At 44.1% G+C, this 12,297-nt stretch overlaps 1 protein-coding gene across 1 annotated transcript in view; it reads right to left on the bottom strand.

Annotated features, from left to right (window-relative positions):
• The window catches only part of Slc17a8 (solute carrier family 17 member 8), a 45,255-nt gene that overhangs the window by 27,576 nt on the left and 5,382 nt on the right, over positions 1-12,297 (bottom strand). The window contains exon 2 of the mRNA XM_028880314.2: positions 6,227-6,479. Within this exon, the coding sequence (XP_028736147.1) occupies positions 6,227-6,479 (253 nt within the window). The remainder of the gene's footprint in view (positions 1-6,226; positions 6,480-12,297) is intronic.

The following is a 12,297-nucleotide window of genomic DNA, read 5'->3' as shown; positions in this document are numbered from 1 at the left end:
CAGCATGCGGGGGTCTTCCTTTTTCCGAGGATATTTCTGGAAGACGTCTTGAGTACTTGGGGTACAGCAGTGGGAATATGAAACAAAGGGTCCCTGGTCTTATACATTTACCTTCCAGTGAGAGCGAAGAGATGCACAAAGGTAAGTACCTACCCACACGTGTGTAAAATGTGACATACCAAATAGCCATGTGTGCTAAGGAGAAAATAAAACAGTTTGTGAAGGAAACAAGAAACACCTTCTGGAGTTACCATGTCATTTATTGGGTTGTTCAGATGCCAGTGGGCTGAGAACCTAACAGTAACTACACTCTTAGATCTCTCAAGTCCTTTTATTCTTTTCATCTTTTTAATATTTTTAAGAGCTACAGAAGTATTTAAGTGGTTAAAGCACTCAATCTCCAAAAATGGGGGGGGGGAGTTATCATTGCATTATCAAATGTATTTTGCTGGGGATGTAGGTCAGTGGTAAAGTGACTACCTTGCTGTGTGAGGCCCTAGATTTAATCCCCAGGATAAATAATAAACAAACAAATACTTCTTTTTGTCATTGTTTTGAGATGGGGGTCTCATCATGTAACTCAGGCTGGCCTCACACTTGTGATGCCCCAGCCTCTCTCCTGATTTCTGGGGTTGCAGAAATGCACCACCATGCCCGGGTGAGTCTCAAGTCTATCGGCTTCATCCAGCTGTTAACGGTCCATGACACCGTCTCCTTGTCACACTTTCCTCTCTGTGCAGATGGTGTTTCTGCTCTGTGAATACCTGACAACCAGAGACCTACTGAGAAGTGACTTTCAGCATCACTGAGTCCCTCTGAATAATAAGGGCCAAACAAGAACTCAAACACTTGACTGACTAAGACAAGCAAATGGCCAATAGTCATACAGATAACCATTGGGAATTGGTAAATATCACTAACCTTCAGGGAAATACAATTATCTCATCATATTTGTCAGGATGGTTTATATATCCCTACAACTGAGCTCGCTCTCTCTCTCTCTCTCTCTCTCTCTCTCTCTCTCTCTCTCTGTGTGTGTGTATGTGTGTGTGTGTGTGTGTGTGTGTGTGTGTGTGTGTGTGTGTGTACATATAGAAAGAGGAGACAGAAGAGAATTGGTGAAGATGTGAAGAAACCGGAATGTTCTGTGCTGCTGATGGGAACGTGGGACGGTGCAATCATTCATAAAAACAGTATAGAGTTTCCCCACAAATTTAAAAACCGAAATAAAAATGTGATTCAACATTTATGCTTTGGAATATTTATCCAAAAGATATCAGTACTCTCATGTTCACAATATCTGAAATATGGAAACAACCTGGATACCCACTGACAAATAAATTTGAACCGTGTGGCAAGTGCTTTCAGCGGAAAGAGGACATTATGTAATATTCAACAGCCTGGGTGGAACTGGAAGACGATATCAAAGGAAACAAGGCAGACATATAAAGAGAAATCCCGGATGATTCCACCTACATGAGGAATCTGAAATAGCCAAATTAATAGAATTAAAAGGGGAATAGTGATTTTTCAGGGACCGAGGGGTAGGGAAATGGAGAGTTATCAATCAATCAATGGATAAAGTATTTCCCTCAAGCCAGTGAATAAGCTTTGGAGATCAACACTGCATCTACAGTCAATGATAATGCCTTGTACACTTACATTTTTATCAAGAGGGCTGCTCTCAGTTGGACCAGCTGGAACAGGCCAACAGTCACAGCCACCGAGGAAGCTGAAGCAGAGGAATCAAGCTCAAGACCTACTTGAATTCAAGGCTAGCCTGGACAACTTAATGAGAACCTGTCTCCAATGAAGAGTAAAATAATGATGAAAACTATAGCTTAGAGGTTCTTTCTTAGTTCTTTCTCTACCCAAAAAGCCACCCATATCAAAGCCCTGCCACCTGAAAATGCTCCTTTATTTGGAAACAGGTCTTTGCAAATGTGAAAAGGTCAAGGGTCTTGAAATGAGATAGCCAGAATTATCCAGCTGAACCCTTAATCCAAAGACAAGTGTACTTAAAAAGGGGGAGACAGAGGGAAATGGGAGTCCAAAGAGAAGTCACATTAAGGATGGGGCTCTGGAGATGAAGGCAGTGACGGGATGATTCAGTCGGCTACCACCAGAGATGGCAAAGTCAAGGAGATACTCTCTGCAAGGGATAAGAGAGACATGAGTTCCTGCCAACCCTTTGAGTTCTGACTTCTAGTCTCCCTACAACTATGAGAGAATAAATGTGTGTTGTCTTAAGATACCAAGTTGTGGTAATGATTGTCCTAGGAAGCTCACAGAGGTGCTTAATAGAAATAATTTTTTTAATTTATTTATTATGTATACAGTGTTCTGTCTGCATGTATGCCTGCAGGCCAGAAGAGGGCACCAGACCTCATTACAGATGGCCCTGAGCCACCATGTGGTTGCTGGGAATTGAACTCAGGACCTTTAGAAGAGTAGCCAGTGCTCTTAACCGCTGAGCCATCTCTCCAGCCCATCTTATTGATTTATAAACAGTCCTTTTCATTCCATTACAATAAGGGCCGTGAGGGTTAGCAAAAGATGGCGAGGAGTGCTGTTTTGTGTCTCCCTGTTTACCCTCCTTCCGAGGGCATTCTGTTTCCCCAGCCTCAGGATACTTCCTTTCTGCCTGTGGCAGCTGATGCACACCAGAAGAGAGAGCCAAACCACAGACGGGATCACGGGGTTCAGTTGTGGGGACAGAGAGAAGCCATGGTAAAAAAAAAACAGAAGGTAGTCTGTGAGGAGACACAGGAAATTGGAGCAGACTGGGAGAAGCAATTGAGAGAACCTGTAAGGCGCACAAGCTAGAGACCTTAGCAAAGAACTTTCCAGTTTTCCCCTAAGGTAAGACAGTGTACATCTCCCACAGGGGCTATGTTCATCTCAAGAATTACCCAAAGATGCCTTTCCTCCCTTGAGAGAGGGCACGCTGGACCCAAGATGGGTCACCCACACCAGCTTCCACAGCCGACCTGCTTTCTGCCCTTCACTTTCACGGGATTCCTCTGGAATCTTCTGCCATCCTCTTGTCAATCTGAGTTGCTCTCACTGAGTTTCTAGGCTCTGTGACCAGCATTCCCTGACCAGGGCACAAGGACATCTTCTCCAAGGCCCGAGAGCTAATGAGCAATGAAGTCTGAAAGCGCCTCTGAGGAGAAGTCCAGTCACTGAAACCCTAATGAGAAATTGTTGCAAAGTTTCTCAGTCTCCAGTTGTTTTTTTGCTCAACAGATGCCAGACACTAAAGGCTACGAATGCTTTAACTTATAAATTTTCGGGGGAGGAGTGCCAAGGCTTGAACCCAGGGTTCACCTACGCTCAGCACATGCTCTGCCCCTGAGCTGCGACATCACAGCAACTCGTGACGTTAGACTAAAATGTCACTATCCACACATCAGCCAAATCACCCCGTGTACCAATTGTAGAAAGCATGCCATGGACGCATTCGAAAGACTTAACCTGTTCATGGCACTTACCCTGCCCCACAAATGAGGCTTCCAAAACTATCGGTGGAAAATACCTAAACACCGAAACAGGAACGCCAGCCATTCAGAGTATTGTCACCCTGTTGGTCACACTCAGCTGATACCTAACTTGTGCTGTGTGGACAAGGGAAGAGCCTGCCATAAATTAGTGCTAGAGTGTGAGCGTTTGTTGTTGTTGTTTGTTTTGGGTGCGGTTTTTATTCTCATTACCAAGGGGATGGTTATTGTTTGGGGTCCTATTTGGGGATCAGATTTTTCCTTTTTTCCCCTCTCTTTCATTGGTTTTGGGTTGTTTGTTTGTTTGTTTTGAAACAGGGTCTTGTTATGTAACCTAGTTTGTCTTTGAACTCACTATTTAACCGAAGCTGGCCTTGAACTCAACCCTGTCCGCCTGCCTCAGTCTCCTGAGTACTAGGATTGTAGGCATAAGCCACCATGCCTAGTTCCTAAACTCTTACTCTTGATGCCAGACAGAATGGTATGAAGCATATTTTAGATCTCGATCAGACCCTCTAGGCGACATCATAGAAACTGGTGGGCCCATGTGAGCGTTGCTCCTTCGTGTGATTAAAATGCCTTCTCTCTGCCCTAATTTCTCAGCCTCTATTGACCCATTGGCTTTTTAGGTAACAGATGCCAACTGCATGTCGTTTGTGCCTCAGCAGGCAGGTTCTAATCAGCCAGGCTTGCTCTCGAAAGGCTGAAAGAATGCATGTGATACACATCTGAAACCCTACCAATAGCCCTTTTTTTTTTTTAATGCATTGAATATTTCTCTCCCTCTGTCTCACCTCCTCGCTCCACCACCCTCCCCCCAAATAAACAGGCTATCTTTTTCAGACAGACACGGGTGAGGCATCAAAAGCAGACTAAAGCATCTCCATGGTGCTGCCTTGCTCCGGCAGAACAATCTCTCGGAAAGAAAGAGGAAAGCCTGCAGGCCGGCTAAAGACCTCTTTTTCATGAACTGACATCCAATTTCCCCAAGCCAGTCCTTGGCAGGAGACTGTTCTGGGTGATGCTAACAGAAGTGACATCAAAGAGAAGACTGTTGAGGAAATAGTACCTCCCATGTCCCTCCCTCAGAGTCACACAGCACGCAGAAACGGTCCAGGCTTCATGTCGCACTATGTCTTCTTAGTACGAAACCATGTAAGCAAAGCCATGGCTTCCCAGACACCAGCGTGGGAAACTCTGATCTAAGCGTGCATCCAAACCCCGACATCCAGAGATCCACCAGATGTCTCTCCGGGAAGGGCCAGGCTCTACCACAATCACTTCACGCCCGGGTTCAGTTCAGTGAAGCAGACGTTACAGGGCTGGCTGTCTACGGGGACATTTATTCATCCTATAATTTATGAAGCCTCCCGAGGTTAAAATAAAACTAGGTTTATGTTTCCAGGATTCATAAAAAACAATTTATTAAATAACATCGGTACTTCTACACAACACCACCAGCCTGAGAACTTTTACCAGGCCTCTTTCCATTGGGCAGTAATCATTCTGAGATCTGTGGAGGAATCCAGTGTGTCTGTGAACTCAGATGGGGAAAAGTCCAGGTTTTTTTTTCCAAACTTAATATATAATATTTTTATTAAGAGTTTGCTTTCATGAAAATATTTTGCAAAACAATTTCTTGATTTATATTGTAGCTGGGGTAAAACTTTGGAATAGAATGCTTTGAGGTAAGCATTTTGCTTTGGTTCAAGTTTCTAGAACACTCCGTATCCCTGGAATTCCATGTAATCCAGCAAAGTTGCAGTCAAATGTTCTAGTAAACCACAGAAAAGTCAGTACTTTTATCTTCACTACCTGCTGACTGAAATTTAGAATTTCTGAAAATATAAACACTGTTAAAAACCTGGTAAAATCAGTCCCACTACCGTGTCCTGAGTGACAGCCAGAAACATGTTCAAATTATAGTATAATTGTTGCCATGATCACAAAGTGCTGTTTATACTTCAATTAAAATTATAGCAATTTCGGAAACTTTGCTAGATTTTGCATTTGGATGTACTGGTAAGAAAGCCCACGATTCTATACCATAAATTTAAATATGTTCTTCTACATTTTAACATAATCACCTCCCTTTATAATTCTTTGTCTATTATGCTAAGAATTTCAAACACTATCTTTGATCAAAGGTTCACCAGGTTGTTCACAGGGTTCAAAGGGGTTTATATATTATAACACAGAAAAGTGAGGGTCACATGTCTCAGTTTCTAACACACCATGATTCGTCTGTCTGTCTCCCTTGTCATCCTTTACATACAGCGTTCCTTTTTCTTCAAACATCCTTCTTCCCACCCCACCAAATCTCTGTCTGGTTCTGCCATCACTTTCTCTGGAAAGTCACAACACCAAAATCTTGATATGCTCACTCCTACAGGAGCCCAGGAATCTGGGGCCATATTGACCTAGTAAGTGGCACACCAAATTGTCACATGCACTTACATATGTCTCCTGGAGTCCAAGGTCCCTGTCGGTGTCATTCAGCATTCTGTCCCTGTCACCATGTCCAGGGCCCAGTATGGGGCTGTCACTCTATATGTTTGTTACATCAATTAATGAACTGCTCTCTTTGCTTTTACACAACTCTCTCTCTCTCTCTCTCTCTCTCTCTCTCTCTCTCTCTCTCTCTCTCTCTCTCTCACACACACACACACACACACACACACACACACACACACACACACACCCTCCTGCTTTAGCGCCATACTGACCTGAATTTCTGGCTTCCCATCCACATACACAGTGCTGTTGTTGACCATTTCCACGATGGCCACGCCAAGGTTGCACCGAATCCCGAAGGAAATGCAGAATCCCAGCCCGCTCATGATGGCGATGATGTACCGCTTGGGGATGCCACAGCAACTGCAGTCACAGACTGGGAGACGTGGCCTGGAGGTCTGCACGGGCCTTCCTTCTTCATCCAGCTCAATGTTATCTTCTTCTTCATTGGTCCCATCGATTTTTCTGCATCACACAAAGAATAGAGAGAGAATAAGAGCCAGTGTTCAAGGTGAGGGAGAATGCACAAAGTAAAAATAAAAGTGGGGCCAAGGAACAAAAGGAAGAAACCCACAGAAGGGTGCAGCTTGTATTTTAAAAGTTGTTATCATCATCGTTATTACTAAAGGAGAGAAAAATGGCTAAAATGACTAATGCTCTGGATATTGCATTGGGCTTTCCTGGCACCAAATCATCCAGACCTGCTGGGGTTGGCCGTGTGCTCCTCTCATCCCAGCATGGGGCAGTGGGGACAGGGGGGTCTCAAGTGCAAGCCTGAGGAACATAGCGAGTCTCATTGCAGCCTGGACTGCAGAGTGAGGCCTTATAGAAAGAAGGAAAAAAAAAAAAGAAGTCTTTTACATTTCATTTAAACACAGTGAGGCAGAGTACCCTGGCGCCATTTATACAGGAGGAAATCTCACTTGAGGAGGCTTGCAAGCCCAGATTCAGATTCCGTGTCCTTAACAATATGACGCCCTGAATTTCTGCTGAAAGAAAAACAGGACAACCACATGGCATGACCCAACCATTTGGGTCACGAAACCTTTATTTTAAGGTCACATAAACTTGTTAAGATGATATACAGAAAAAAAAAAAACAGTCACAGATTATTTTCACTGACTTCTATAGGCTCAAGGGATGGCATGTCCTTATAACTAATTACTGTGGTCTAAAGCAGTGGTTCTCAACCTGTGGGTCGTGACCCTTTCACAGGGGTCGCATATCAGATATTTACATTCCGGTTCATCACGGTAGCAAAACTACAGATCTGAAGCATCAATGAAAATAACTTTAGGGTTGGGGGTCACCACAACATGAGGAACTGTATTAAAGGGTCGCAGCATCAGGAAGGCTGCGAACCACTGGTCTAAAGCAATAAAAGTAATTGAGCAAACAACACTATCAATTATGAAAGGAGAGTGGTTAGTGAACTGAGGAGATGGTTCAGTTGGTAAAGTGTTTGCCACACAAGCACAAGGAGGCAAGTGTGGGTCCCCAGCACCCACATAAAAATCTAGACTCTCTAGAGCACGTCTGTAATCCCGTTGTTGAGGTGGGAGGTAAAGGCAGCGTAGACAAACGGATGAGTTCCAGGTTCAGCAAAGACTCTACCTCAAAAATAAGGTGGAAGGCAGACAAGGAGGCTCAGGAGGGAAAAGTACTTGCCAGGCCAGCCTGAGGACTTGAGGTCTATCCCCAAGTGCCACGGTGGAAAGAGAGAACCAAGTCCTAAAGGGTATCCTCTTATTTTGACATGCACACAGTGGCAAGAACATGCACGTGTGTATTCTCTCTCTCTCTCTCTCTCTCTCTCTCTCTCTCTCTCTCTCTCTCTCTCTAACAATATTTATAAACAAACATAATAAAGAATAAAGTGAACAGTTATTAAAGAAGACACTCAAAATCAACCTGACCTTCTCTCTCTCTCTCTCTCTCTCTCTCTCTCTCTCTCTCTCTCTCTCTCTCTCTCTCTCTTTCACACACACACACACACACATACACAAATGTGGATACACACATACAACACAAAAAGAGCTATTTATAACCTGTGATGCTATCATCCTTCTGAGTGTGATTCTCAGTTTTCATCAATTAATATAAGTAGCTAATATAATTAGTAACAAAATAGTTAATTTCCAAAACAAAAGTTCCCTTTCCGCACTGATGCATACAGGAGATGATTTTTCACAGCTTCTTTTGCTAAGATTCGAAGCACATATACGGAAGAAAAGCAAACAATCCTTGGATTCAAGTCAGCACAGCAGACATTTACTAGGCGCCTACTGCATGCCGGGGACTGTGCTGCTGGCGAAGAATAGCGATGCACGTGCCGTGTTCCCCATGCTCCTCCCGCAGTTACGCTGGTAGGGAAGAAGACACACACGTACGCAGTGATAGTCTCTGCGTGACGCACTGTAGTGTGATCTGAAAGTCTCCATAACCTGCCCCCCTCTCTGTCCACAGACAGCACGTGGTCTGAATGCTCCCCAGACACCCCCACTCCCTCCTCAATTTCCCTCAACACGCACCTCCCATGTCTAGTCCTGTCTTACAGTCTACTTCCTGGAAGACCCCACTGAGTACGCGCATCTTCTTGTACATGGTACCTGCTAAGATACCCTTCCCAAGAAGCCACACAACAGTATGGGGGTCATGGAAGTAATTAAAATGGTCAAAAGGGGGGTAAGGATCCCCAAATGAAGAAAGGGTGACCTCTTTGAGTAGCAGGACCCAGAGCTGCCTGACCTGAAGTCTCCTCCTTATAACACAGCCCAGGCAGAGACTGGGAGTCTGGATCTAAGAGGATGCTGAGCACTGGGTCCAGGCTCCCTCCTGAAAAGTGATAGCTGAGCGCTGCTTTAAGAGACCATAGAGTCAGAAGCAAATGTAGATCCTAGAGCGACCTCTGAGCTGTCTGTGAGTCATTTGCTCAGCCTGCATGGTGGTGGGAAGACATCAAACTAATGAGGATTTAATTTTTACCAGGGAAGGGATAAAAATCAGATTGATTTGTTTCAAAAATATTAAAAAATAGTGAGAAGATGTAGTTTAGTGAAAGAATACTTGCTTGGTATGTATAAAGCTGTGGGTCTCGTTCTCCATGCTACCAAAAAAACAAAACAAAACAAAAACATAACAATGATAAAATTAAAAAATAAATTATGTCAGGCCTAGTGAAACATACCTTTAATCTCAGGACTCTGGAGACAGAGAGAGTTATATCTCAGTGAGTTCAAGGCCAGCCTGGGTCGACATAGTGAGTTCCTCAATAGCAAGGGCTACGTAGCACAACTCAGTCTCAGAAATAAAATTACTGGGACTTTGTTGTGTTTTGTTGCTGGTTTAGCTTGGTGTTTTTATATAGGCAAGCTCAAAGAGGAAGACTGAGAGACAAATCACCAGATAACCATACAACCTGTATGTGATGCCTAGCCGTGTGACTTTAGGCAGGTACCTTGGCTATTATGAATCTCCCATTTCTTCTTCTGTATAATAAATATGTTAGCCAGGCGGCAGTGGCCCATGCTTTTATTCCCAGCACTCAGGAGGCAGAGCCAGGAGGATCTCTGTGAGTTCGAGGCCAGCCTGGTCTACAGAGCGAGATCCAGGACAGGCACCAAAATTACACAGAGAAATCCTGTCTCAAAAAAACAAAAATAAAAACTATATGTGTGTGTGTGTGTGTATGTATATATGTATGTATATATATGTATGTATATATGTATCTGTATATGTATATAATATTACAGAACTGTTACTATTTTAAATTACAAGTGATAAGACATTACAGCCAGTAAAGGAGTGAACATGGACTAAATGAGAGGAGGTTCTGTGCCATCCTTGGTGTTTCATGTGTTGCTCTGGCTTCTGCTTCATTCATTTTGTGCTAAGCACATTCTCTGCATTACCTGCCACTGTAAGATTTTACAGTCCTCTGTCTGAATGCTTACCGCATCAAGTTCGAGAGGTCTTGCTATCTTCCATATAGGGGGTGGAGAGTAAATATTCCACATCATGCATGTGTGCATGAATGAATGAAGACCTGCCCCACCTGGTGGACGGTGAGCATGCAGAGGGCGGGAGCTATCTCCTTGTCTTTAGTTCCACAGTTCCTGGAGACAATGAATCCTCATCCAACAGAGTGGAATTGGGGGCTAGCCCCCATCACTCCAGACTTGCAGCCCTTAGAGACACAGGGTGAAAAATCGATTCATTCCTGCCCCCAAATAATCTCTATAGGAAGGATGGGGGTGCATTTGGTCAAGAATAAGGAAAAAAAAAAAAGAATTCCGTTCTTAAGAATTAGAGGACTTTAATTATCCGTAATAGCTGCTTCCACCGCTCGGGTTTCTCTCCATCTTTGCCTATGGTTCTTCTTTTAGCTCAGAGAGTCTTCATTCCTCCCAGGAGGACAGCCAGCATTGTTGTTTCTCCAAATATAGAAAACTGCAGACGGGGCTGGGGCCCTGGACACACCAGGGAGGCTCCCTCCATTGTTCTCGCGTGCAATTGTCCAGTAAGCATCTGAGCCCTGGCGTCTGACTGCTCGAGATGTTCTGAGCGGCCTTCGAGCATTTTCAGAACAGTTAACTTGTCAGTGAGTCCAAATGGTCCGCGGAGTGTGAAGAAGGTTTGGCACTTGGGAGGAAATTGCTCAATATCAATCACACACACTGGGTAGAGCACACAGATCACTTAACGGGTGTTTAAATTCCACTCACTTGTCAGTTTGGGGCGTGTATTTATGGTGAGATCCCAAGTAAGAGAAGGGTAAGTTCTCTCAAGACTGTGTTGTGGACTAAAGGAGTGTATTCACACATACACACATATACATATATATACACACATATGTATATATATATATATATATATATATATATATATATATATATATATATATAGTTATTGTTTGGATGTAAAATGTTCTCTGCAGGCTCATATGCTCAAACACTTGATCCCTGGATGTAACTGTTATCTGGGGAAGTTGAGGAACCTTTAGAAGGCCCAGTTGGAGTAAGAGACTCACCAAGTAGACTTAACCTTGTGGTCTATAACCCAGCCCTGCTTCCTGACCTACCCAGATGTGAGCAAGCAGCCTTACACTCCCACCTCCACAGCCACAATCCGCTCTGGCCACCATGCCTTCCCCACCATGTACCTTCAAGCCAGGAGCCAAAGAAGACCTCTCCTCCCTTTAAATTGCTTTTTGGAGGGTATTTGGTGACAGCAGTAATCCAATCAGCAAGACGTTTATTTTAAAAATAAAAGTTCACAGGTGCCTAGAGGGAAGTGGTGGCCAGTGCTTTTAACTTCCTCTGCCTCAGCGAATAGCCAGCCACTCACTGAGCATATGGGAAAAACAAACAACAACAACAACAGTTCTGAGGCAAACGTGTCTCTGCAAGAGGGCAAATAACACCTATTGGTAGGACAGCCAGGACGAAACGCCGCGGAAGGGGGCTTCAACAAGTGTATTTTGTCACAGCTCCGGAAGCCGCAGGTCCAAGGTTAAGGTCTGGGCCAGCCTGGTCTCTTCGGCATCCTCTGCTTTGGTTTGCAGATGGACTCCAGCCCCTGGTGTCCTCACACGGCCTTTCCTCTACGCCTCCATGTCCCTCAAGTGTTTATAAATGCCTCCTCGTGAGGACACCGATCATCCCAGATTAGGATCCTCCATACCATCCAGCAGTTTCAGAGATTCCGAGGTCAGTCTATGCTGTTTTATACTTCCTCTCTTTGCTGCTTCCTCTTTCCGGCCGGGTTGCTGTTTCTGCCCCAGTGTGAGTGTTTGAAAACTTAGTCTCTGTGTGTCATCGCTGCTTTTCATTCTAAGACCTTGGGCCACTGGTGACATGCCAACAGCTCTACAGCCACATCTGGCCACATCTGGCATGCGTGGTGTGCATGTGTGAAGCTGGAGAGTATTTGCAGGATCTGGATTAACCGCCAGAGTTTAAAACTCATAGGTTGGTCTGGAGATAATGGAGTTTTGGTTTATTTTGAAAATCTTGAAGACCTAGAATTATTAAGTCCACACTCTCTCCTGGGTGCAAATGGGTCCCCTGTGTGCTGCAGTCCCCACTACTCTCTGTTGCCACACTATATACTTGCAGGACACTTACAGCTAAAACTCAAAAGAAAAAATGTATTTAGTATTTTTTTAACCCATGTCACTGTCAAAAGTAGAAAAATAAAAATCACATTTAGGAGCAGATAAATTCAGTAAACTAATGTTATCCACAGCTGCCCAGTGTCTTAACTGCCTCTTAAGATTCTGATC

This window comes from Peromyscus leucopus, chromosome 18 (assembly GCF_004664715.2).
Source record: "Peromyscus leucopus breed LL Stock chromosome 18, UCI_PerLeu_2.1, whole genome shotgun sequence".
Lineage (NCBI taxonomy): Eukaryota > Metazoa > Chordata > Mammalia > Rodentia > Cricetidae > Peromyscus > Peromyscus leucopus.
This window is presented reverse-complemented; position numbering and strand designations above follow the sequence as displayed.